Source organism: Orycteropus afer, unplaced genomic scaffold (genome assembly GCF_000298275.1).
Source record: "Orycteropus afer afer isolate SDZICR_OR568_19922 unplaced genomic scaffold, OryAfe1.0 scaffold00271, whole genome shotgun sequence".
Lineage (NCBI taxonomy): Eukaryota > Metazoa > Chordata > Mammalia > Tubulidentata > Orycteropodidae > Orycteropus > Orycteropus afer.
The window spans coordinates 1,179,460-1,205,192 of NW_006921858.1; the positions used below are offsets into that span (position 1 = coordinate 1,179,460).

Here is a 25,733-nt window from a genome sequence, read left to right on the forward strand (position 1 = left end):
GGCTGACTGCTCCTCTGTCTGGGATCCGGGCTTTTATCCCCTTTCTCCTGCTCTCCAGTCCTGCTGCTTTCAGCGGGCCTGAGTTTCCTCTCCTCAACGAATCCCTTTGGCTGATTGCTCTTCTCTCTGGCTTCCTGGCTTTTAATCCCCTTTCTCCTGCTCTTCCCGCCGGCTGCTTTGGGCGTCCCTGAGTTGTCTGTCCTCACCTGTATCCCTGGGGCTTTAAACTTGGACTTAAAGCCTCCAAAATTTTAAGAGAATAAATTCCTGTTTGTTCAGCATCCCCTTTGTGGTATATTCTTGTCAGAGTGGCACTAGGTAACCAGAAAAATACCCAACAGACTTGAACGCAGAGACTCAAACACATGGTTGTGCACCAGTGTTCACTGCAGCACTATTCACAATGGCCAATAGAAGGCAGTGGCCAGAATTCAACTGACTATGGAACAATGTGTCCCTTCCCCGGTAGGAGGAAATGAACCTCATCAACCACATCTGTCCCTGCCTCAAGGATTCCAGGTATGGAGTAGCCAGCATTCCCAGAGTTGTCCACACCAGCTGTCACCCACGAGCTAAGACTACTCAGTGTCTTAGCCCAGAATGTTTGTTCCCTCTTCTGTAAGACTGTTCACACACAAGCCCAATAAAAAGTGGTGGCACAAAGAGATCAGGCCCCTCTGCTGGACCACAGTCCCATGTTGTGTACATGTGCACTTCAGCCCATGTTTCCCTCCCTGCCAGATGCTCAGACTGGGAATCTGGGACTACCGAAACCTGTCCAAGAATTCCTACTTATGCCAAGAAACTCTTGCCTGCTGTTTTCCATACCTTGTCATTTATTTGCCACATGTTGGCTCTATCATCTTTTTTACTAGTGAAGAAACTGAGGCCCAGAGAGATTCACAAAGGCAGAGTCCAGGCTAGCACTCCTGACTCCATGCCTTTGTCTTTGATTGTCCAGAGCATGATACATAAATCATCAGTTCCACCTAATGCAGACATCCCACCTATCTCTGGCATCTTGTGTTGTTATTAGATGCCATCAAATAGGCTCCAACTCTTGGCGACCCTATGTACAACAGAGTGAAATATCTCCCAGTCATGCACCATCCTCACAATCCTTGCCATACCTGAGCCCACCTGGTAGACCTGTACTAAGACTCATCTACTGACACTACTGCCTCTTTCTGGAATACAAAATTACCCTACTCTCCTTTCCTGATAATATTTCTTTGTGTTTTCTTTATTTTTCCAGTGATTCACTCAGATAGGATGGTTCCTCTTGGCAGATATTATCCTAGTGGGCTCTCTTTTGCTGTTTTTTCCTTGGTTATCTGTTATTGTTAGTCATCGAATTGGCCCTTAAATCATGGTGACCCCATGCACAACAAAACAAAATGCCACGTGGTCCTGGGCCATCCCCATGATTGGTTACAGATTGGACCTTTGTGATTCGTAGTGTTTTTACTGGCTGATGTTTGGAAGTAGGTCTCTAGATGTTTCTTCCTAGTCTGTCCAGTTTGGAAGTTCTGCTGAAATCTGTTCAGCATCACTGCAACATGTAAGCCTCCACTGACAAAGATGGCTGGTGGCTGTGCATGAGGTACACTGGCCTATAATCAAACCCAGGTCTCTCACATGGATGGTGAGAATTCTACCACTGAATCACCACTGTCTCATTTTTTCATTATATTAATCTCTAAACCTTCATCTCCCTTCTTTAAGAATCTTTTTCAACCTAATCAAAAGACAACTGTTCCTGGGGCACGAGCATATCTATAGGACTTCCTCCTTAACCTCCTATTCCTGGTCCTGTTTCTCCTTTGACTTTGAAAAAACTTAATCATTTATTCAGCAAGGATTAAGTATCATGTGTGCAAGATTCAATTCAAATTAGCCTAAAAGCTGCTAATTACTGCATCTGCTCTTGTAAATTGAACTCTGAATCACAGTTCCACCATGGTCAGGTCTCCTGAACTCTAAGGGTCGATGTGCTTTGTTTTGCTCAAGCTCAGCCCCATTGCCCACCAAAGGTGGGCTCCCTGAAGGCTGCCTTGTTCTCCCTTCCTCTTGCCAAACTGCTCCTGCTCCAAATGTCATTCATACTTATGAGCCTGTCCTAGTCTGGCTAGGAAGGAGCAGTCATCACATATTCTAAAAAGCACAATGGAATTCCTGCCATTTTGTGCAGAATGAAACAAAGACACTGCAGAGGAAACTTGTTCAGGAGCTGAATAAAATCTTTAACATAAATAAACATGCAGTATATTTGTACCATACTTCCTGGATCAGTTTGGACACTTAAGAGTGATGCCTAAAGGAAAACAAGTATACAGTCTTCTATAGGTACAGGCTGCTTCCCTGGGAGGAGGTGCTTAGAGATGTTTTTCCAGCAGACATTAATGGAAACTGTCTATGCATTTGTCTGTTAGAGTCAAAGCTAAGGGCACACTATAGCTATGGGACTGAAGTAGAGTTGTGTTCCTGTGGGAAATGCAAGGTTCAAACAAATACTGATTCTCTAACTCCCAAAGAAAGAAAGAGCTCAATCTCCCAGCTGCACTAAAAACCAACAAATGGAAAAGCTAAACAAACCTAAAAGGAGCAGCAATAGCAGCAGCAGCTCCAATAGTATGTCATTAAACAAAACTATATAAACAGGTAAAAGTAAAAACAAACAAACAAACAAAAAACACAAAGTGATATTGAATTCTTAATCTTTGACTATACAGATCTCCTCAAGAGGATTAGCTTTAGAAGTACAAACTTCCACCTCATGACTTATTTGGAATAAAATGAAGTGACTTGGATATTTAGCCAGGATGAAGGAATATACTGGTGAAGCTCCCCTGCCTGGGTTCAAATTTTTCCTCCAGTTCTTCATAATCTTGGTGATTTAGGGCAAAGTTATTCAAAATATCTCTGCCTAGGAGTCTTTCTATGAAAAACAGGAATAATAGTCCATATGTAAAAGGGTGGCTGTGAGGATTAAATGAGATACTCACAAAGTGCCTGGGAAATACAACATGCTACATAAAACCAAAGCTGGTTGCTGCTGAGTTACTTACAGTGTCCCTATAGGACAGAGTACAGTGACCCTATAGGACAGAGTACAACTACCCTACAGGGTTTCCAAGTCACCTCAATAGTTATGAAAGCAGACTGGCATGTCTTTTTCCTGCAGAGCAGCTGGTGGGTTCAAACCACCAGACTTTCAGTTAGCAACCAAGATCTTAATCACTTCTCTACCAGGGTTCCATCCAATTAAGGTTAAACCAAAAAACCAAACCCATCACCACAGAGTCGATTCTGACTCATAATTACCCTATAGCATAGCGTACAACTACTCCATAGGGTTTCCAAGGCTATAATCTTTACAGAAGCAGATTGCCACATCTTTTCCCTGTGGAGTGGCCAATGGGTTTGAACTACCAACTTCTGGTTAGCAGGCAAGCACTTAACCACTGAGCCACCATACGCACAATGAAACATTACTCATCCGTAAAGATAATGAAGTCTTGATACATGATATGACATACATGAACCTTGAAAATGTTGTTGTTGTTGTTGTTATGTGCCGAGTCGGCTCTGACTCAAAGCAACCCCTCCTTGGGTTTCTGAGGCAGTATCACTATGGAAGTAGATTGCCCAACCTTCTTCCAAGGAGTGACTAGTGGGTTTGAACCTCTAGCCTTCTGGTTAGCAGTCAAGTGCCTTAGGCACTATGCTACCAGAGCTCCTGAATCTTGAAAATATGCTGAGTGAAATAAGTCAGACACATAAGGACAAATATTACATGATTCCACTTAAATGATACAGGCAAATATACAGAGACCAAAGTTTATTAGTAGTAACCAAGGGTAGGAGGAAGGAGCTCTGGTGGTGTAGTTGATAACGCATTTGGCTGCTAACCAGAAGGTCAGCAGTTCATAACCCACCAGCTGCTCCTTGGAAGGAAGATGGGGCAATCTATTTCTGTAAAGACTGACAGCCTTGGAAACCCAATGGGGGTTTGTTATGAGTCAGAATTGACTTGATGGCAGTGAGTTTGTTTGTTTGGTGTTTTTTGAAGGGTGGGAAGGAGGGGAAAAAAAGAGTCATTGCTTAGGGCTCACTAAGTTCTGTAAATGGTCATGGAATAATTTGTAAAGGGATAGTAGTGATGTTGTACAACATGATGAACATAATTAATGTAACTGAACTGTACATGTAAAAATTATTGAATTGGCAAATGTTTTCTGATATATATATTTTACCAAAATAAAAATTTTAAAAGTGCCCATCACATAAGTACTCAATCATGTCAGTAGTTGTTATGATTATTGTTATTGGGCTGGGGCACCTTACCCACTCACTGCTGTTGAGTCAGTTCTGACTCAAAGCAGCCCCTCCTTGGGTTTCTGAGGCAGTTATCTCTATGGAAGTAGATTGCCCAGTCTTCCTTCCCAAGAGTGGTTGGTGGGTTTGAACTGCCAGCCTTCTGTTTAATAGTCAGATGCCTTAGGCACTATGCCACCAGAGCTCCTTGGGGCAGTGAAATTAAGAGTTAGTGGAGAATAGCTCCCTCAATGGTTGAACACTGAGGAATACATAAATATTTTTAGGAATATGGCATAATATGGAAGAAATGTGTCCACTTGATGCATGTGGAGCCTGCAATGTCAAACAGTTCTCTTGGCTAAATTTAGCAGAAGTGCTCTTTATTTAAGAAATATGTTAGCAAATATGTAATATAGAAGACACACTGAAGTATACCTCCTGCAGAGTAAAACCAAACCTAAAACCATCAGTGTGCTACTGAGCTGTTTTTCTATGACACAGTTGACCTCACCACACACACTATGATGGACAGGGCAGTGAGAGGCAACAGAGGCAGCAGAGGCAGAGAGTCATGTATGGTAAGTGAAATCTAACCAAGAAGGCTGGGTTCTGTGCTAGATACAACTGTGGTTTATTCTAGATTCATCTGGAAGCACTCCTGATACCTGGAAGGAATGACACCACTCTAACCCCCACAGAAACTTATTGTGGTTACTAAATTTCTAGGCATTTCCATTTTGCCAGTTCCCAGGATCCCTGGGAAATCAGATGATGGGGAAGCACTGGGTACTAGGTGGAAAACCAATGCAAAGAGCCAGGCTCCTGGGAAGGAGACAGACCTGCAGCCTCCAGACAGGCTTTGACACAGGAAGAAAAGTTCAATCCTGGCACAGAAGAGTATGATTCCCTTGGAAGAGCAACACAGCAGAGTATGCTCTCACAAGAAATCACCTATACCTAGTAATACCCTTATATCCTGCTGGGCTCAGAGGGCAGAACAGGGCCTGGGAGGCAGGAGGTGGGAGGTGGGAGAGAACCAGGTAGGTGCTGTAACACCTCCCATAGATAACATTCTGTAATCTATCAGAATGCACCAGACGGAAACCACTCCAAGTGGTTTTGCTTCCCTAGACTGGTATTGAAGACAGGACACACTTCGGTTCTAAGTCTAAGAACATAATGCCAGGAACAACTTGCTCTGTACAGGAGACCCTCAGCATCCTCAAGGATAAACTTTAAATACCCAGCAGGTATTTTGCTGCAGTACATCAACAGGGAATGGCCAGAAATTCAAGCCAGATTTAAAAGATGACATGGAACGAAGGATAGCACAGATTTTGGCTGAAAGCAGAGAATACCATAAAGATGTTTATCTGTGTTCTATTGACTATGCAAAGGCATTTGATCTGTGAATCATAATAAATGACAGATAACATTATGAAGAATGGAAATTCCAGAAAGTTTAATTGCGCTCATGAGGAACCTGTACGTAGACCAAGAGGCAGTTGTTCAAACAGAACAAGGGAATACTGCATACTTTAAAGTCAGGAAAGGTGTACACTAGGGCTGTATCCTTTCACCATACTTGCTCACTCTGTATGCTGAGCAAATAATCTGAGAAACTGGATTACACAACATCAGGATTGGAGAAAGCCTCATTAACAACCTGTAATATGCAGGTTGCTGAAAGCAACATTGCTTACTGAAAGCGAAGATGACTTGAAGCATTTACAGATGAAGATCAAAGAGTAGTCCCTGTAATACAGATTATACCTCAACATAAAGAAAATAAAAATCTTCACAACTAGACAAATAAGCAACATGATGATATACGGAGAAAAGATTGAAATTGTCAAGGATTTCATGTTACTTGGATCCATAATCAACACCAATGGAAGCAGCAATCAAGAAATTAAAAGACATATTGCAATGGGCAAATCTGTATAAAAGACCTTTTTAAAATGTTAAAAAGCAAAGATGTCATTTTCAGATGACACTTTGAGGACTACAGCACATCTGACCCAAGCCATGGTACTTTCAATCGCCTCATATGCATGCAAAAGCTGGACAACGAATGAAGAAGACTGAGGAAGAACTGATGCATTTGAATTATGATGTTGGTGAAGAATACTGAATACACTATGGAAGGCTAGAATAATGAACAAATCTGTATTGGAAGAAGTATGACCAGAATGTTCCTTAGAGGTGAGGATGGTGAGACTTCATCTCGTGTACTCTGGACATGTTATCAGGAGAGACCAGTCCCTGGAGAAGGACATCATGCTGGTAAAGTAAGTCTGAAAAAGAAGATGACTCTCAACAAGATGAACTGACACAGTAGATGCAACAATGGGCTCAGACATAATAATTGTGAGGATGGTGCAGGATTGGGCAATGTTTGGCCTGCTTTACACAGGGTTGCTATGAGTTGAAACGGATACAACAGCACGTAACAACAACAGCAATAAGAGATCAACACATTTCCATAGTAAGGATGGAAAGCAAACGGGGGAAAGCCAAGCTGAGAGGTGTCACGTAGAGTCTCACATAATTTTCCCCTAGCAGCATTCACCCTCTTTTTCTCCTCCATTCCCTGGGGTCTGTGTGAGGAGATGCATGAATAAACACTGAAACCTCAGTCTGAACATGAAGGGGAGACTGGACTGAAGGAGGTAAGTCACCTAGGCTGATACTGGGCTCAAGTGGCATGGTTGAGGGCAGCCCTGACCCCATCCAATCCAGGCCCGTGACTGGCAGCAGCCCCACCCATTCTCTAATACTATGAAAATTCTTCCACACCAGACCTCCCAATGAGTCGATTGCGGGTAGTCACCACAGTTAACTCTGACGGACATTTGTAGAAATGGGGACATATATCTGATCACTCACTTTGGAAAGACTGCAGAATGACCCAAAACAGCCTTTGGCAATGACTCTAAAGTCACCCTTTATCCCCAACCCCATTTCTGTCTTTGACAATAGTAATGGCTCTGGGAAGCAGAAACTTTAAAGGGTTAGAAGTCTCAGATGTTCCATTAGCTTATCCCTTCCCCCACCCTCACCCCTAACTAATCCTGCCCTTGGAATTTTTTAGAAGTTGAGTAGTAATTAAAGCCAATCTTATGTATTTAGTTTCTGGGTCTGGGAACAGAGAGGTGAAGTGCTTTGTCCAAGATAACACAACTGGTAAGTACAGAACTGGGACTGGGACACAAACCTGGACTTCTAAGACCATGTTTCTGGCCTCTCATATAGAGACTCTAGGATCATGACCCTCAAAGTATGGTCTGGGGATCAGCAGCAGTGCCAGTAAGGATGGAACTTGTCAGAAACACACTCTTGGGCCACATCTCAGACCCAACAAATCAGAATGTGCATTGCAAGCAGACCCCTAGGAGATCTGCATGTAGTCTAAGCATGAGGTAGTGGTGGTTCAATGGTAGAATTCTCACTGTCCATGTGGGAGACCTACTTTAGATTCCTGGCCAATCCACTTCAGGTGCAGTCAGTGGAGGTTTGTGTTACTATGATGAAGAGGATTCACCAGAGCTTCCAAAAGATGCTCCATAAGATGTTTCATAAAATGTTCAGATCTACTTCTGATCATCAGCCATTGAAAACCCTATGGATCACAATGGTCCAACCCACATTCAACCATGGGGATGGTGTAGGACAGGGCAGTATTTTGTTCTGTTGTGCTTGAGCTCACCATGAATCAGGAGCCAACCTGACAATAGCAAACAACAATAATAATAAAGTCTGACTACTGCTCTGTAGGATGCTAGTGAAGTCCACAATCTCAAACCAACTGCATCTGATGTCCCACAATATACACCTATGTTCTTCATTCTTTATCTTAAGGAATTGTTGCTGCCATTTTGTTGTTGATGTGTGGTTGTCAATGGCAATACAAACATTAGCCCCAACTGGATAGGGAAGAGCCCATAAGCATCTTATAGCAGAGCTCTGTCAACATGGCTCTAAGTGTCAAAAACACTGGTGATAAAATTAAGCAATAAATGAAAATGTGAAGTTTCCTTCTCCTAACCTTTACTTAAGCATTTTCATTTAGAGACCAGAACTCTATTTTTTAAAAAATTTTTATAGGGATTTGGGTTAAAGTTTGCAGAGCAAATTCATTTTCCACACAGTAGTTCATACACATTTTGTTCATGACATTGACTGCAATTCTCCACAATGTAAAAGTTCTCTTCCCACTGCCTCCCCATAGTTACCTCTTCCCTATCTCCTTCCCTTCTATGCACTCCCATCCCCTGAGCTGTGTCCTTGTGCAAACACTGCCCTTCTTTTCTCCCAGGATTGATCGCTCCACGTTTATCTACCTGATGTACATGTTCACCCCAAATGCCTATTTATTGCTTGGCTGGAAGCTACAGGAGTGAGTTCAGTTCTAGACCAGAAGGGTAACTAGGGGCCATAGTCTCAGAGGTCTCACCAGGCTCTATCAGACCAGCAAACCTGGTCTTTTTTTCATGACTTTGACTTTTGTTCCTGAAGTATAGTAAATTACTTAGTGTGGCTTTTCTACCCATAAGTCTTTGTAAACTCCAAGGTGGGATTTTCTATGAGCAACTGAGGAGCTCCTGATTGCTGAAGGTGTCCACCTGGAGTATTTCTGTTGGGAGTGGCACAAAACAATGTTCTGGGAGGTGCCCACTCTCTCAGGTGCTTAGAGTTCTAATGCTATAATTGGCTAGTTTGACCACCCTGCCGGGCTCAAAAGGAGGCCTTCTGGAGGCAGAACTCTCTGACTGCTGGTTGAGGAAGACGTGCTGCTGAAAGAGACACGTGCTCCTGAAAGAGACACACACTGCTGGGAAAAAGACGCAAGAGACACATATTGTTGAGTGAGACACTGAGGGACCAGCACTACTGGGAAAGAGACTGTGAGAGACTGTTGGCTGAGGGACGGTAGGCTGGGAGAGAGACTGAGCGTTCTTCCTGAACTTGAGTTGTAGCCTGGTGCTTCCCTAATAAACCCCGTAATCCGTGAGTTCTGTGTGGCCACTGCAGCGAATTATTGAACCCAGAAGAGAGGTGGTGGGTGCTTTGGGAGGAACGGTTGGAGAAAAGACTGGAGGAAGGCAGCATGTCTGCCCTCTCAGGAATAGGCCTTGGGCTATTGATAGTAATTCTGTCTTCCTCTTGTGGGATTAGAGGAGGTCAGAACATGTGGCCTCCTTGCCGTTTTAGCAGTTGCACATTGTTCTCCCACACTATCCAGGATCTTCTGCACTGATCACCCTCCTAGTGTTTAACAGTGGTAACCAGGCACCATCTAGTTCTTCTGGTATAATAGTCATATAGGCTGAGGATCATATGGTCTACCAGTCCCTTGGACTAACTGTTTCCACACTAGTGACCAGAACTCTTACAGTGTAACAATATTATTCATATTTAAGAAAGTACATAAATATGAGTAGGAAGAGAAAAAAGACAGAAGAGCTATTGTTAGAGTGATTCTTGTGGGCCTAGATACTAATAGGCCTACTTCTGTAGTGATTCCTTAAATTCTCTTAATGGAATAGGATCTTTTACTATACTACCAGAGCTCCCTGCTAAAAGGCAAAAGGTCTAAAATGAAAATATTATCCACAGTAAGGCAACTGATAGTAAACTGGTTTTGGTGGGAAGAGGGATATCAACTACAAAGAACTTGGGAACATGAAAACTGAGGAAATGGGTAACAAAAGGAAATCCTTCAGCTAATTGAGGGAGCTCTGGCAGTGTAGTGCCTAAGGCATGTGACTGCTAACCAGAAGGCTGGTGGTTCAAACCCACCAGCCACTCCTCGGAAGGAAGATGGGGCAATCTACTTCTGTAGTGATACTGCCTTGGAAACCCAAGGAGGGGTCGTTATGAGTTGGATCCGACTCGATGGCAGTGCATTTGGTTTTTGGTTTTGGTTAGCTAATTGAAAGGTTGGAGGTTCAAATCAACCCAGAGGTATCTTGGAAGAAAAAGCTGGTGACCCACTTCCTAAAAATCAAAACTGCAAACATTGTGGAACACAATTCTGCTATAACACACACATGGTCACCATGAATCAGAACTGACTTGATGGCAATTGGTTCTTGTTTTCATTTTTAAACCATACCTATTTTACTTCTGCATTTTACTGAGAGATTGGGAAATCAAGAAAATAAAAGGCTAAACCACCATCATAATCTCCCTCCTAATCTGTGGATCTCCTATGGTTCACAAAGAGTGGCAGTTATCCAGATGATGGTTCCCATCATCTTGTCTGAGAGAGTCTCTGGGATCTGAAAATCTTTTTTCTCTTCCAGAGGATTTCCCCATCCTGATTCTATTTTATCTTTTAATTTTCTCACCATATGCAGCCAAGCCCGTGGCTTTCATGGAGGCTATTTTTCCCCCTTGAATTTAATTAATTTTGAAACCAATAAAGATTGTGCGCACAACACCCAGGGCAGAATTTGGCTGTGTGTAAGCAGGAAATCCAATTAAAAATGCAAAACTGGGAGGAAAGTGAGACTCTGATGAGATGAAGTATGACAGGGAATATAGGAGCTCACTGCAGGGGAAGAAAGCTCACAGTTCACCTAACCAGGCCGTCCCCACTTCAATCAGTCCAAGTTGAGGTTCACCTCTGACCTGGGCGCAGCACAGGACTCAGCCCAGCAGCTGCCTGAGACTCCTTCCTGGAGCCCAAGCAGGTGCACAGGTGCTTTGGGGACACGATTTATGTGCCATTTTTGTCATCTTTGAAATGATTCCCTAGAATAACCAAGTATTCTGAGTATTCAAAGACAAAGGGTACTGTAATCAGGAAGAAAAATTACTCATTTTGGTTTTGTGCCATCATTTTCTTCAGTTTCTCACATTAAAATGTTTTGACTTTCTAATCCATTAGCAGGGAATATGCATTTATGCTATTTGCAGAATCTCTGAAATGTTTAATTAAGAAGAAAAATAGCTTAACAAGCCTAGGAGAAAACGCATCAGGGAATGCAGACTGCTCTGTGTTTCATGCAAGCAGGAAACAGTCACAGGTCTTTCCAAAAGATCAAATGGCCATAGATACATTCCCAACAGTGCTACTGGGAATGCCAACTACTCTGTGAGACAGTGGGGAGAGCCAAAGAAATAAGGAGAAGCAGCAGAGCTTGATCTCTGAGGTATGCTTATTCTATTGTGAATGGCATTTAGCTCACACTGCTGCCCATATCAGAAGCTCCAGTAGCACAGTGGTTAAAGTATTTGGCTGCTAATCAAAAGTTATAAAGTTCAAAGCCAAAAACTGCTCCATGGGAGAAAGATGAGGCAGTCTGCTTCCATGAAGATTTACAGGTTGGAAACCCTATGGGGCAGTCCTACTCTGCCCTAAAGTGCTGTTATGTGTGGGAATTGACTTGATGGCGGTGGGTAGCCTCCCATATAAAAAGTTGTTTTTCTTATAGCCTTAGGACAGAGCTCAGAGCATAGAGGTCCTGGGTTGGGGGGAGGTGGGGAATGGTTGCTGTCAAGTCAACTCCAACTCATGGTGACCCCATGTGCATCACAGTAGAACTGTGCTCCATAGGGTTTTCAATGGCTGATTTTTCAGAAGTAAATCTCCAGGACTTTCTTCCAAGATGCCTCTGGATGGACTCAAATCTCCAACTTTTCAGTTACCAGCCAAGTAGTTTAACCATTTGCACCATCTAGGAACTCAAGGAATGTTTATTAACAGAAAGAAGGAGGAAATGGAAGGAAAAGAAATGACATGTCCACGCCTTCTACAGGAACCTACAAACAGGAGGCTCTGACTAAAAGTTGCTGATGAGGTATCAAGGGAAATCTGCTTTTTCACTTAGTATTCTATAATACTCTGTTAAGCACTGTTGGGCAAACTGCTAGAGACAATGATGAATGGCCAGTCTGTGATGTCACATAACATGCACATAACATACATGATTGAATATAAACATAGTAACCACCACCACATTGCCCACAGAAGCACTCAAGTGTCAGCATCACACACACCTTCACTCTCCTAGTTGCTGGTGCCTGTCTTTACAGTTCCTAAGATGGTCTGACCAAGCCTGGACAGGGACTGTGGCTTCCCTGGGCCAGCCCAGGGTGACTCTCATAGTGAGGCAGATGGATCACCACTGAAACCCTTCTGAGCCCCTGGTGATTGTGCTGGAGAAGGGAGAGTCCTTGCTCCATGGTTGGAATGTAGGGCACTCAGAACTGGGTCAAAAACCTCTTCTTTCTACAGAAGCAGCCCTTCCACTGGAGTTCAATTTCATACAACTTAAAGTCTTAGAAATCCAGTGAAATCCAACAAGATGGTCTCCTGGTTGGGATAGACTAATGGGTAAACAGCAGTTTGGAACTAGTCTGGGAACCTGAAAACTTATGTAACATTTTTGTGGAAAAATATGCTCTGAAATCAGATTTGACAAGAATAGATCATTAACTCTGGGTTGGCATGGGGTTATCAACAACCATGGGATGTAAGTGGCATTTATTCCCATTTTCTACATAAGATAACTAAAGGTGAAAGAAGTTGAAGGGCTGGCCAAAGCTTTAGGATTCATTTAGGATTTTAAACTGTGTGTGTTTGCGCATACACATACATATATACACAGGTTGTAGTCTGAATCCCCAGCAATTACACCGCTGCTAGGATAAGAACTCTAGTACTTGATCTGCTTGGGTCACACACACAAAGATGTTTTATGAAGTGTTGGCAATTGAATCCTGGTATTATTATTTATAGAAAGCAAAGAGTAAACAACAAGAACTGATTTGAGGTAAACCAGTCTCCTCTACCTCCACGAGTACCCCACTTAACATTGTAGAAGAAGAACCTATTTATGTCTAAAAGGGATGCACGTACCCCTCCCAAATTAATTATATTCATTTCTGTGTCACTGGATGTGTATGTGTGACAGTAGGTGTGTGTGTCTCTCTCTGAGCAGATGTGTTGTTGTTTCAGATCAGTTGTGTCATAACCATGTTCTTCCTCTCTCTCTCTGTGGCTTTCCTTGCTCAGGTCTGGCCCCCTGTGCCTACCTGTCCAGCTCTCAACCATCAGCTTCAGGTTAATCTTGGGCCAGGGCCAGGATTAGGCCAGAATTACAACAGCTCTCAAGGCAAAACTGTTTCATGGGCAAAATCTATATGGTAGATGCCTGAGCCTCTGAAAGCAACCTCTCAGTCCCCCTTAACAGGGCTCCTCTCAGTGCTTAGAATTAGCCTTTCTTGACCTTAGTGTTACAGCTCTCAGCACAACCAGGACATCTGCTGCTGCTAAAGACAAGCCAGCTGGCCCCCACGCTGCTACTTGCTGTTGGGCACTTGCCTGCAGAGGCCTGAACTGCAACTGCTTCCCCTTCATAGGTAACCTAGCTTCACTGGTGACCCCCTGCTCAGAGGTACCTATTTCCGTTGGTGACTTCACCTACTGTCACCCCCTGCCAAAATCATTTCTCTGATGCTTGGCTCTGCTGTGCTTGCCACAGTTTCTCTTGGTCTTCAATGTTATCAGCTCACTGTTACAGACCTTGACCCATATTAGAGCTCTTTCATTTGGGTCTGGGAGGTTCTCAGTGGAGGGACCCTGAGTCCAAGGATGTGCTTCTCTCTAGGCTCTTCTTGATCAGGAGGTCCCCCAATAAACCTCTGTAAGACTGGCTGTTTATACAGGAAAACTCCTTGTCAACTTAAAACCATAGATTTTGTAAACTGACGAATCCCTTAGACAGAGCATAAATTGATAAATCCTGTCAGGTGGTTTAAACCAAAACCAAACTCACTGCCATCAAGTCGATTCTGACTCACAGAGACCCCCACTGGGTTTCCAAGGCTATAAATCTTTATGGCAGCAGATTGCCTCATCTTTCTTTTGCAAAGCAGCTGGTGAGTTTGAACAACCAAGCTTCTGGTTAGCAACCAAGTGCCTTAATAACTACACCACCAGAGTTCCTTATTTGGTGAACTACAATTCATTTATGACGAGAGCAAACTGACCCACTCTTGCAAGCACTTATGCAGATAGCAAAGTGACTGACCTTCCAGCACTGTGGCTGGACCAATCATTTTGGGAAAATTGCAAACACAGAGCCAGAAAGGCCATATAACAGAAATCCATGACATCACAGATTCCAACCCACGTCGAGAGTTTGCCTACCACTTTGTACTTAGTGCTAAAGAAGAGACTTATATCTCATGACTTGCTTATGTGGAACACTAGCTGAGTTTTTTTTTTTTTTTTTTTTTGGTGGGGAACCAATAAATACAGAGGGAGACCCTGAGTATGCAAAGGGTTAATGCACTCAGCTGCTACTGAAAAGCTACAGGTTTGAGTCCACCCCAGAGGCACCTCAGAAGGAAGTCCCAGGGATCTGCTTCCAAAATATTAGCCACTGAAATCCTACAGGGCACAGTTCTACTCTGACACATGTACAGTCATTATGAGTCTAAGTCAACTCAATGGGAAGTGGTACTGGTAATAAAAACAGCAGAAAGTTCTGTATATCAAGAGACCAACTCTCATTTTGGGATTTGGGATAAACTTGAAGATAACCTCTAATTAATGTGACAAAACAGGCTATGATTAAATTTCAAAATAAGTAGGATAAAAATAGCTATAATCAGAATTTAGTGATGAAGGAAAGGGGGCAGGAAGCCTTTGTGAACACTGTAAGCTTCTAGTTAAGCCTTAAAGGAAGTAGAGGACTGAAAGCAAAAGAGAAGGGATTTTATATGACATATCTGATGCATTAAATTCCAAACCCTGCTAAAATTTTAATGAAGTCATGGAAGCTGTTCTCCTGGACTTAGCGTGTCTGATTGGTAAGCCTGGGTAATGCAGTAAGGTAACTGCTCCATGCTGGCTGGGATATATGGGCTGGAATTTAGCAGCAGAAAATTCCAAGTGCTAAATTTCAAGTACAGATCTGCTAATCACCGTGGCACAAAATGGCCCCCTCACTTAGAATCTAAAGTCACTCTTCCGATGACCTAGGAGAACGAACATGCCACCCTAAGCACTTCATTTATAATCAAAGGGTGACTGAGCTGCTGAGGAGAATGTTAGGTACATTTGACATAGAAAAGCTAATGCTGGTAATTATGTACAACAGAAATAGAACAGAGAATGGAACAAGGGGGGAAGCTGGTTCCAGAAATATTTAATAAGACCTTTCCTTTATACACATCACCATGACTTACCAAGAAACTCCCTTTCCTACAGAGGTCCAGAATAGCTGTCAGTTGTCCTGTGTATTCTATTACACACAATAGAACCAAGCTACCAGTAGGACACAATTTATTTGACAAGGGAGGTTTTAACCATTCTTATGTCTCCATAGCTGAGAGGCTAACCATTGTGTTTCCACTGACAGTCTTCACTGAAAGGTATGGAAATTAGCACTGATCATCTCTTCCACAAGAGCATTATAGAGCTATGTCTGGAACCCAAGTCTGCTGACATTCACTTATGTTTTCTCTTGACTCTACTAGACTGTCACATGGCATAACCACCTGAAGGGTATGAGAATTAAATCTCTGTATTCTTCAGAGAAGAGTTAGCATACTTTTGTGCTAACCAAAAAGCTGGCAGTTCAACTCTACCTAGAGGCACTCTGCAAGAAAGGCCTGACAATCTACTTTTGAAATGTCACAGCCATAGAAATCCCTATAGTGCACAGTTCTACTGTGACACACATGAGATTGTCATGAGTTGGAATAGACTGGTTTATTGGCAGGGTATAGGTGTGAGGTCCCAAATCCAGGCTGATTACATGGGCATATTCAATGTCTACTGCTTATACGTTCAACCTAAGCCAGCGACAAGGGGTGGGGTGAAGCTAGGGAGTTGCCTCACTGAAAACTCCCCAGTCCAGTGGAAAGAGTCAAAGTAAATGCCTGGTAATGGGTAGACAAGCTCAACAATTCAGAGTCTATGGTTTAGAGTCAAAAAGATAAGGGTTCCAGTCATGGTTCTCTACTTACCAGCTACTTGGGGGACCAAGAGTAGGTTGCTTAATTTCTCTAAACCTCAGCTTCTCCATCTGAAAGATGGGTTGTTAATCAGGATTAAATGAGGTAATATTAGTAATAGAATCTGGCACATAGTAAGCCTTCAATGGGAGCTCTGGTGGCATAGTGCCTAAGGCATCTGACTGCTAACCAGAAGGCTGGCAGTTCCAATCCACGAACTACTCCTTGGAAGGAAGACTGGGCAATCTACTTCCACAGAGATACTGCCTCAGAAACCCCAGAAGGGGTCACTGTGACTTGAATCAACTCAGTGGCAGTGAGTTTGGTTTGTTTTGGTTTGAGCCTTCAATAATGTCAGCTACCATATCACCACCACCATCATCATTATTAATTATGGGCCACAGGTCAGGAGTATTACATTCCAATTAGTGGGATATTGCCCAAAATCTAAGTTATTTCCTTTTCTAAGGTTTAATGATTTGATGAGTGCGCTAAAGCCAGGGGCAAGGTGGGAAAATCCTACTTTTGTTGCTGACTATGTGGTAAAGATCAGTATGAATGGAATCCCTACAATGTGAGAACAGATCCAGTTCTCACCATCCTACTTCTCCATCCTTGTTGCTAGCTGCTCATGTAGCATATTCTTTTTCTTTTCTTTAAAATTTGTTATTGTGATTTGGGTGCAAATTGGCATATTCTCTCTCACCCTGGGAGCTCTGGTAGTGTAGTGCCTAAGGCATTTGACTGCTAACCAGAAGGCTGGAGGTTCAAACCCACCAACCACTCCTTGGAAGGAAGATGGGGCAATCTACTTCTGCAGTGGTACTGCCTTGGAAACCCAAGGAGGGGTCGCTATGAGTAGGATCCAACTTGCCACCCAGAGCTGGATTGGGGCTCACAAGGTAAACAGATACCATCTTTTAGCCCTGGTTACCTAGGGCTAGGTCAGAGCTCACACATTAGAAGAATACCTTCTTTCAGACCAAATAGATGCCAGACCCTGCTGGCTCGAACTGCCCCTGTGAGTTTGTGAATTTTCTGGAATAATGCCCAGAATCTCACAGAGAGTATATCATATTAACAAACAAACAAAGAGACACGTAATTGAGATCTGGGAGAGGTCACAGCACAGATCTTCTGTGCCCCAAAGACAGATGCAGTAGTACCCTCTCCTGTGTATGTCCGTCAACAGGAAGCTCCATTTGACCCTCAAGACTCAAGGTTTTTATCGCCCTCACCACAAGGCCATGATAGATTATATCATGCCTCCCGAAGCTTAGTCAGCATTGGAATCCCAAGTAGTCCCTCTTGGTCTGGTCAACCCCACTCAGTAGCTTCAGGTATTGGTCTGGCTTGAAAGTATCAATAAAAAAAGGCCTAGGCCTGACTTCTTACTGTAATGTAATTCCTTGCAATGGGAAAAGAACTGGCTTCAGAATGTAACTCAGTGAATAAAATAAAGTCGCTCTATAAGAATGAAGCATGAGAGAAGATTTGTTCATTACTCTGGAAAAACAGTCTGACATAAATATTGCTACAGATTTCACAGAGTGCCAGAGATAGTAGATGGAACCAAGAATGCTGAGAGAGAGAAAAGACACTATAGTGAGAAGTGGGGAAAAACACACAAATAGGGTGAGTGTGAAAAGAACAGGGAAAGATTAGCTGTACAGACAGATAATTTTATTGAACATTTTGTGTGTTTCCAAAAAAAATCTGTATGTGTATAAATACAACCTCATGTGTATACCTATATAACTGAAACCTTACAAGTTACTGTAGAGTCAGTTCTGATTCATGGCAATCCCATGTGTCTCAGAGTAGAATTATGCTCCACAGGGTCTTCAATACCTGATTTTTTAAAAGAAGATCTCCAAGTCTTCTTCCAAGGTACCTCTGGGTGGTCTTGAACTGTCAACCTTTCAGTTAGCACCAGAGCATGTTAATCCTTTGCACCACCCAAAGATTCCTACTGATATCTTATTGTTGTTAGCTGCCATTGAGTTGGCCCTTGAATCATGATGACCCCATGCACAATAGAACAAAATATTGCCCAGTCCTGTACCATCCCCACGATCAGTTGTGGATCAGACTGTTGTGATCCACAGGATTCTGACTGGCTGATTTTGGAAGCCATTTGGCAGGCCTTTTTGCCTACCTAAGAAACTTTGGCACAGTGCCGAAGGCATTTTCCTGCTAACCAAAAGGTTGGCAGATCAAACCTACCAGCCACTCCATGGAAGGAAGATGGGGCAATCTACCTATGAAACTTTTACTGTTTTAGAAACCCAACGGGAGTCACTATGAGTCAGAATCGACTCAAATAGCAGTGGGTTTTTTGGGGGTTTTGCTACCTAGTCTGTCTTAGACTGGAAGTTTCACTGAAACCTCTTCAGCATCACAGCAACACAAGCCTCTAGTGACAGACAGGTGGTGACATGTGCAAGGCTAGGAATCAAACCTGGGAATCCTTCATAGAAAGCAAGAATTCTACCACTGAACCACCACTGCCCCACCGATACTTTATCCTGTGTTAAATGTAAGAAGGAAAAGTGTGTACTTAAATACACACCTCTGATGTCAGGTTTACAAAGCGCTTGCCTACACACGACAGAACGATGAGGTAAATGAAAAAGACCAAGGGCTGACCTGTACCTCCTAAGGAAGGAGGCAATGATCCATTTTGTGGTGATAAACAAAACAAACCATAATCTGTCCATCTTCCAGGGTAAGAGTGCAGGAAAGACAGCAACCCAAGTGTTAGCATTGAGAAAGTTTGTTTATACAGTCAGAATTCTTGAGCAGAGACTTTTACCAGAGTTGAAGTCTGAAAAATTCAGTGTTTAGGAAAAACATTCTCAGTTACTTAATAACCACATTACTGGCAAAAAGGTTTACCGAGAATATGACACCTACGTGCCTCCTTGAAAACCATGCTAGCAAATTAATGTAGCTCTGACAAGGGGGAAGCTTATCACTGGCTGAATCACCAACAAAGATTTGAGATAAATTGCTAGCAGCTAGCTTACTCCCCAGATACCTATCAACCAGGAAGGAAGTGAGTTTCTTAGTTTGCAAAAGAATGCTTTCCCTTAGGTTCAGTTGCTGGTTTAGGGCTAAGAGAACTAATAGGATAGCTTCTCAGCAGTTTATCTTGTGGCAAAATCCTAAAGGAGCCAAGGAAGCAGGTGGCAGACAGAGTACACCTCTCAGGATGCAATCAAAAAAGCTAAGCTCATTTCAAGCAGAAGAGATCTCACTGTCCAAGCATCTCTTCATAACTAACCTTCAGTAAATGCTGATAGTGGGCGGAGAATGAGTCTTTCCCCTCCTTAAACATTAGGACACTGGCAAAGAATTTCAAATGTCAGGCAACAGAACTGAAAGGGGGATTTTGCTTAATACAATCAATAAGAAGTAGCATTGTTACTCAGAGGAAAGAGCATATAAATAATTCTTTTAGGTCAGGAAATAGACACTATTTAACATGGAGTTTCAGACCCCTTAATGAAAAAGATAAAAGATATAATGTGAGATACCACCCAGCAAAGCTCTTACCTTGTTTTCATCCTCAAGGTCATTATAGCCACATGCATTTATGAAATCTGGGAACATCTCAGACCAGCCTTCACTTGTGCAATTTTTGCTTATATTTCCTGTAAATGTAAAGGTCAGACATTTGATCTGCAAGTCCATGAAAACTAACCTTCACAGCAACAATTCAGTCAGTGCTTAAACCTTTACTGTCTGAAAATGCTTCCAAATTCCTAGTGGTCTGATGTGACACAGTTCAGCAAGACATGATCTTAGATTCAGAAGCCTTGAGTTTGAATTCCAGCTCAACCACTGAATAGCTGTGTGCACTTCTCTCCAGGCTCAGTTTCTCATCCATATAATCTGGCCAGAAAATCCACTTCCCGAGATTGTTGTGAGGACAGAGAGGTGAGTGAAAATACTTTGTATACCATAAAAAGCAAGCGTAATGATAACAACCCACCTAACCACTGCATCAGGGAGCTCTGGTAGCATAGTGCCTAAGGCACTTGACTGCTAACCAGAAGGCTGGCGGTTCAAACCCACCAGCCACTCCTCGGAAGGAAGATGGGGCAATCTACTTCCATAGTGATACTGCCTCGGAAATCCAAGGAGGAGTCACTATGTGTTGGGTCTGACTCGATGGTACATAACAACAACCACTGCATCAAGTCAATTCTGACTCATAGCAACCCCCACTGGGTTTCCAGGGCAGTAAATCTTTATGGAACTAGATTGTCCCATCTTCCTTCCACAGAGTGGCTAGATGGTATAAACTGCCAACCTTTGGCACTGTGCCACCAGAGCTCCAATAATAACAATATGTTGTTGTTGTTGTTATGTGCCATCGAGTCATCTCCAACTCATAGCGACCCCTCCTTGGGTTTCACTGTATTACTATGGAAGTAGATTACCCAACCTTCCTTCTGAGGAGTGGCTGGTGGGTTTGAACCAACCTTCTGGTTTGCAGTCAAGTGCCTTAGGCACCACGCCACCAGAGCTCCCAATACAATATATACTATTATTTTTATTTTGGAACAGAATGTAATCTCATAACAGAGACTGTTCTGTCAACATAGAGATTCCTGTAGCCAAATCCTGATTGATTATTCTGGGGCCAATTATAGTTTCATCCCAGCTCCTGACTGTTCTTCCCATCCTTTCAGCCAGTTTTCTCAGCCACTCATTGCTCCATAAAACATTGCCCAGAGTGCACATGGCAGGGTCCCACCTGGTCACTGATGATTGAGGGAAATGATTTAAATCATAACATTTAATTTGCAAGAAATAAAGGCGGCAGTTTTACGCTTATAATCTCATTGTTTGTTCCTAAATAATTCTAAATCATGTGTTTAAGTAATGTTACTTAGACTTTTTTAAAAATATGTCTTTACTCGATGACTACAAAAAACAAAAAGTGATAAAGATTTCAATAGAAGTCAGACTGTGGGCACTAATTACCATATCATGCCAGTCACCCCCACTGAAACATCCATATAGGATGTCCTGGGTGGGCACTGGGATTACATTCCACAGAAGTGCCAACTGAGGCTCTAAGGACCTCCCTGCAGTTAGTCAGCATCTGTAGTCAGCCAGAACTGGGCACCCACCCAATCTCTCTTCCCATTGTGCTCTACTTGTTCATATTGTCTTAAAAAAAAAAAAAAAAAAAAAAAATCCAAATCCATGACTCTGACTCATAGCAATTCTATAGTGATCCTATACAACAGAATATAAGTGCCCCATAGCATTTCCAAGGCTGTAATCTTTATGACGTAGGCTGTCACAAATTTCTCCAGCAAAGCAGCTGGAGGGTTTGAATAATTGACCTCTGGTTAGCAGCCAAGTGCTTAACCACTGCACCACCAGGACACTGTTTTCACACTGTCTAGAGCTCAGTAAATCTTAGCAAATGTTTTCACTTGCATTATATGTTTTTCATCTTCAGGGCAACTTTGGGAGGTAGACTTGATAGATATTACTATACCATTTTTCATATGAGGAAAATAAGGTTTAGAAGGTTCAATAACATGCTGAAGGTTCTAGAACTATAGCATGAGACATGTTGTCTGATTCTATAATCATGTTTATTCTTCTACACCAGGATGGTCTGCTCATTCATCAGCTTTGATTAATCAGATGAAATTGGGAGCAAAGTCAATTCATGTCTAGGTGGCAATATGCATAAGCACTTGTTATGCTTTGGCGTGAGTGGCAGGAGAAGCCCAGGTGTCCAGACCCTGATTCTACTAGGAAAGGAGGTGGGGTGGGGAGCAGGTCTCAAAAAAGTCACTGTGCAATGTTATTTTGGGCTTCTCTGTCATTTTCTCCCTAAGGCCATTATCCTGAAGGTTTTTTTCTGATTCCCACAACCACCCTCTTCCTGTTCCATCTCCTGGAGCAAGCTTCCACCTGGTCCTGGAGGCAGCACAGGTAAAAGGACTGCAGTGAATAAGTGGAAGCAACGCACAATCTTAGAAGAGGCAAGGTTCCTTATAACAGACATATTACAGACAAGGAAAATGAGGCTCACAGAAGAAAAATGATCTTCCCACCACAAATTCAAGAATAACAATAATAATAGCAGCGGCAGTAGTAATGGCAGCTACCACTTACTAGGCACTTACCACATGAACTTAACATTTAGCATGCTAAGGTTCTTTATGCATGTCAATTCATTTAATCCTGAAAACTAAATGAGATAGGTCCTTTTATCCTCCCCATTTTATAGATGAGAAAGCTGAAGCTTAAAGAAGTTAAGTCACTTGCTTATAATCAACTAACAAGTGATGGGAACAGATTTCAAACCCAAGCAGTCTGGCTCTCAATCCTCACTAGACTCTGATTCCCAACTCTGCATAGTATCTAGTAACCAGAGCTCTGTGGACAAGAGTGATTGAGTCATTTCTTTCTGAGGTGTGACCTTTCCCTCCTTACAAGGAGCTGTGGTGGCATAGTGGGTGAGACATTTGACTGCTAACCAGAAGGTCAGTGGTTCAAACCATACCAGCTGCTCCACGGGAGGAAGATGACGCAATCTACCTCTTTACAGCTTTAAAAACCCAATGGGGGTTGCTATGAGTCAGAATTGACTCGATAGCAGTCTCTTTCCTCCTCAAAAAATAATCCAAAGAAGATATTTAAACAAAATTTCAAATATTTGAGTCATCCTATGAAATGGAGATCATCCCCAGGTAGGTTCTTCATCTTCCTTGGTTTGACATTCTGCCTGAGATATCTGACAGATAAAAGTGGAAGGAGAGCTGGTGAAGAAGTGCCTGAGGTTACCACTGTGCAGAGGCTGGAGGGTAAGGACCAGGGCAAGTGGTGGAGGCTTTGGGCACAGGTGAGTGGGCCAACATGAGTGGAAGACTGCCTCTGGGCTTCCAACTGTCCTGGGGCTCTAAGTTGAGCCTATTACATGGGGACTCTTGGCAGAGTGCGTGACAGATCCTCCCTCCTCCCAACTTCCCAAAGCTGACTGCATATTCCTTTTCCTACACTTCACTCTCTGCAGTGTGAGCACTCAATAAATGTAATTATGATGCTGATTTCATGCAATGAACAAAGTTTAAGGTACCTGGCCTGGCTCAGCTGCAACCAATCTCAGCACTGAGGTCAGAAGGATCCTCAGAAGTCAGGGGACCCTGTACTGCCAATCACAGGGAAGATGGCTAATGAGCCTCCATATGGCACTGTGGAGGGGAAAGGGATGACTACTTTCCAAGACAATGGAGTCTCTTGTGGCACAGCTCAAACTATTAGAAGTCCTGGCCAATCCAAGTAGCTAATATTCCCTGAGCTCTGTCACAGGCATTCTGTTAACATTCTTTGAGGAAAGCACTATTCCAATCCCTATGTTGCAGGTGGTTAAGGGCCTTTCTCAGGTTCCTCAGAGAGAGAATAGCACAGCCAGACTAGATGAGGTCTGACTGCCAAGCACATGCTCCCAACCCCTCTGCTATTATGTTCCTCCCACCAGCCTGCTACCCACTTCCTTCTTCTTGCTGGAACTACAAACCCTTGAAGGTTATCTATCCTGTTCCCCAGGTCTCAATTCTTAGAATAAATATTTCAAGAACCTTTAAAATCCTACAGCATACTCCAATTGATGCTTCATTATTTGTAATGTCTCCTTTAAAGACTGTTATTCTCAGAATTACACCACCCGTCTGTCAGATTGTCACACTGTGGTGACTTGTGTGTTGCTGTGTAGCTGGAAGCTAGGCGAGTGGTATTTCAAATACAGCAGGGTCACCCATAGTGGACAGGTTTCAGCAGACCTTCCACACAAAGACAGACTGAATCTGGTCATCTATTTCTGACAATTAGCCACAGAAAACCTGATGGATCATTATAGAACATTGTCTGACTCGCCTGCTTTGGATGTGTCAGCAAGAGGGATCAGTTTTACTTGCTTTATGGGAGCAGACTGCCTCATCTTTCTCCTACTGAGCAGGTGGTGGTTTTGAAACACCAACCTTTTGGTAAGCAGCCCAAAGGCTTAACCACTGCACCACCAGAGCTACTGATACAGAACCAGGTAGTGTTTTATTGTGTTGTACATGAGGTCACCATGAGTTGGAGTGAACGCAAGGTAGGTAACAACATTCTCAGAACTGTACACAGCACTACAAGTGTGCTTGAAGCAGCACAGGTGGTTGGACTTCTTCTTTAGCCAAGACACACCCACTGCCAAAACCATTGCCCTGGAGTTTATTCTGACTCACAGTGACCCTATAGTACAGAGTAGACTGCCCCATTGGGTTTCCAAGGTTGTAAATCTTTACAGAAGCAGACTTCTTTACAGAAAGACCACATATTTCTCCCACAGAGCAGCTGGTGGGTTCAAACCACCAATCTTTTGATAAGTAGCTGAGTGCATTAACCATTGTGCCACCAGGGACACAATATTTCCTTTAACATAGCCTATGTCCAGATTTGCAGGTGGAGATAATTAAGCTCATGGGCAATTAAAAACATGTAAGATATGGCAATCAAAAGTAAGGAAGGGAGGGAATAAAGGAGGGAAGGAGCAGAACTACAGGCACTGCTGTAGCCTGGGTGTTCTCCTCTGTGATTTAGTGGGCAGAACACTAAACAAGTGCCTGACATGTGCCATCTGTGATTCTGTGAAAGGTAGAGGAAAGCACTGTAGCAGAGAAAATCAACCACTACCTTTACATCCCCTCCATATATGTCCCCTTTTTCCTGATCTCCCTTTGAGCGAGAGTTGGCTCAATGCCTTATGGGAGAGGTATAGTGGGTAAGAAGTACAAAAGCCACTCAATCTTTCTATTTCATACTTGAGCTAGATTCCCTACCACTCTAAAGTTACTAGGCCTGTCTCACACCCCCTTCTGGAGGAAGAGGCTGCTGACAGCACCCAGGCACATGTTATCAAAGGCACTACACAAGAATTCCAGGATCTCGTCTGGCATGGAGACAGCAGAGCTAATATACTGGTGGCCAAGCTGACTTGCCACAGCCACCTGTGACAACGAACAACCAGACACCTTCTCTTTCACTTATGTTAGTCCCCAAAACCTTGCCTGAAGCAGGAAAAGCCCCTAAAATGCCCTATATACATTGAGGGATAGGAGCTCAGAAGAGACAATAACTTGCTATAAAAAGTAAAATCTATTTGTTGAACATCTGTATTTTGGGGCTGAAATTATTACTAGTGCACTGCTTTAGTTATGTAGGGCTGCTATATAACAGAAATACCACACTGGGTGGCTTTAACCAACAGAAATTTATTCTCTTACACTTTAGGTTGCTGTTGTTGTTGTTATGTGCCGTCGAGTTGGACCTGACTCATAGTGACCCCTCCTTGGGTTTCCAAGGCAGTATCACTACGGAAGTAGATTGCCCCATCTTCCTTCCAAGGAGTGGCTGGTGGG

General features: G+C 43.0%; 1 protein-coding gene across 1 annotated transcript in view; it reads right to left on the bottom strand.

Annotated features, from left to right (window-relative positions):
• Positions 1–25,733, bottom strand: part of VIPR2 (vasoactive intestinal peptide receptor 2) — a 356,746-nt gene that overhangs the window by 250,186 nt on the left and 80,827 nt on the right. The window contains exon 4 of the mRNA XM_007950386.1: positions 19,855–19,952. Coding sequence (XP_007948577.1) covers positions 19,855–19,952 — 98 coding nt within the window. The remainder of the gene's footprint in view (positions 1–19,854; positions 19,953–25,733) is intronic.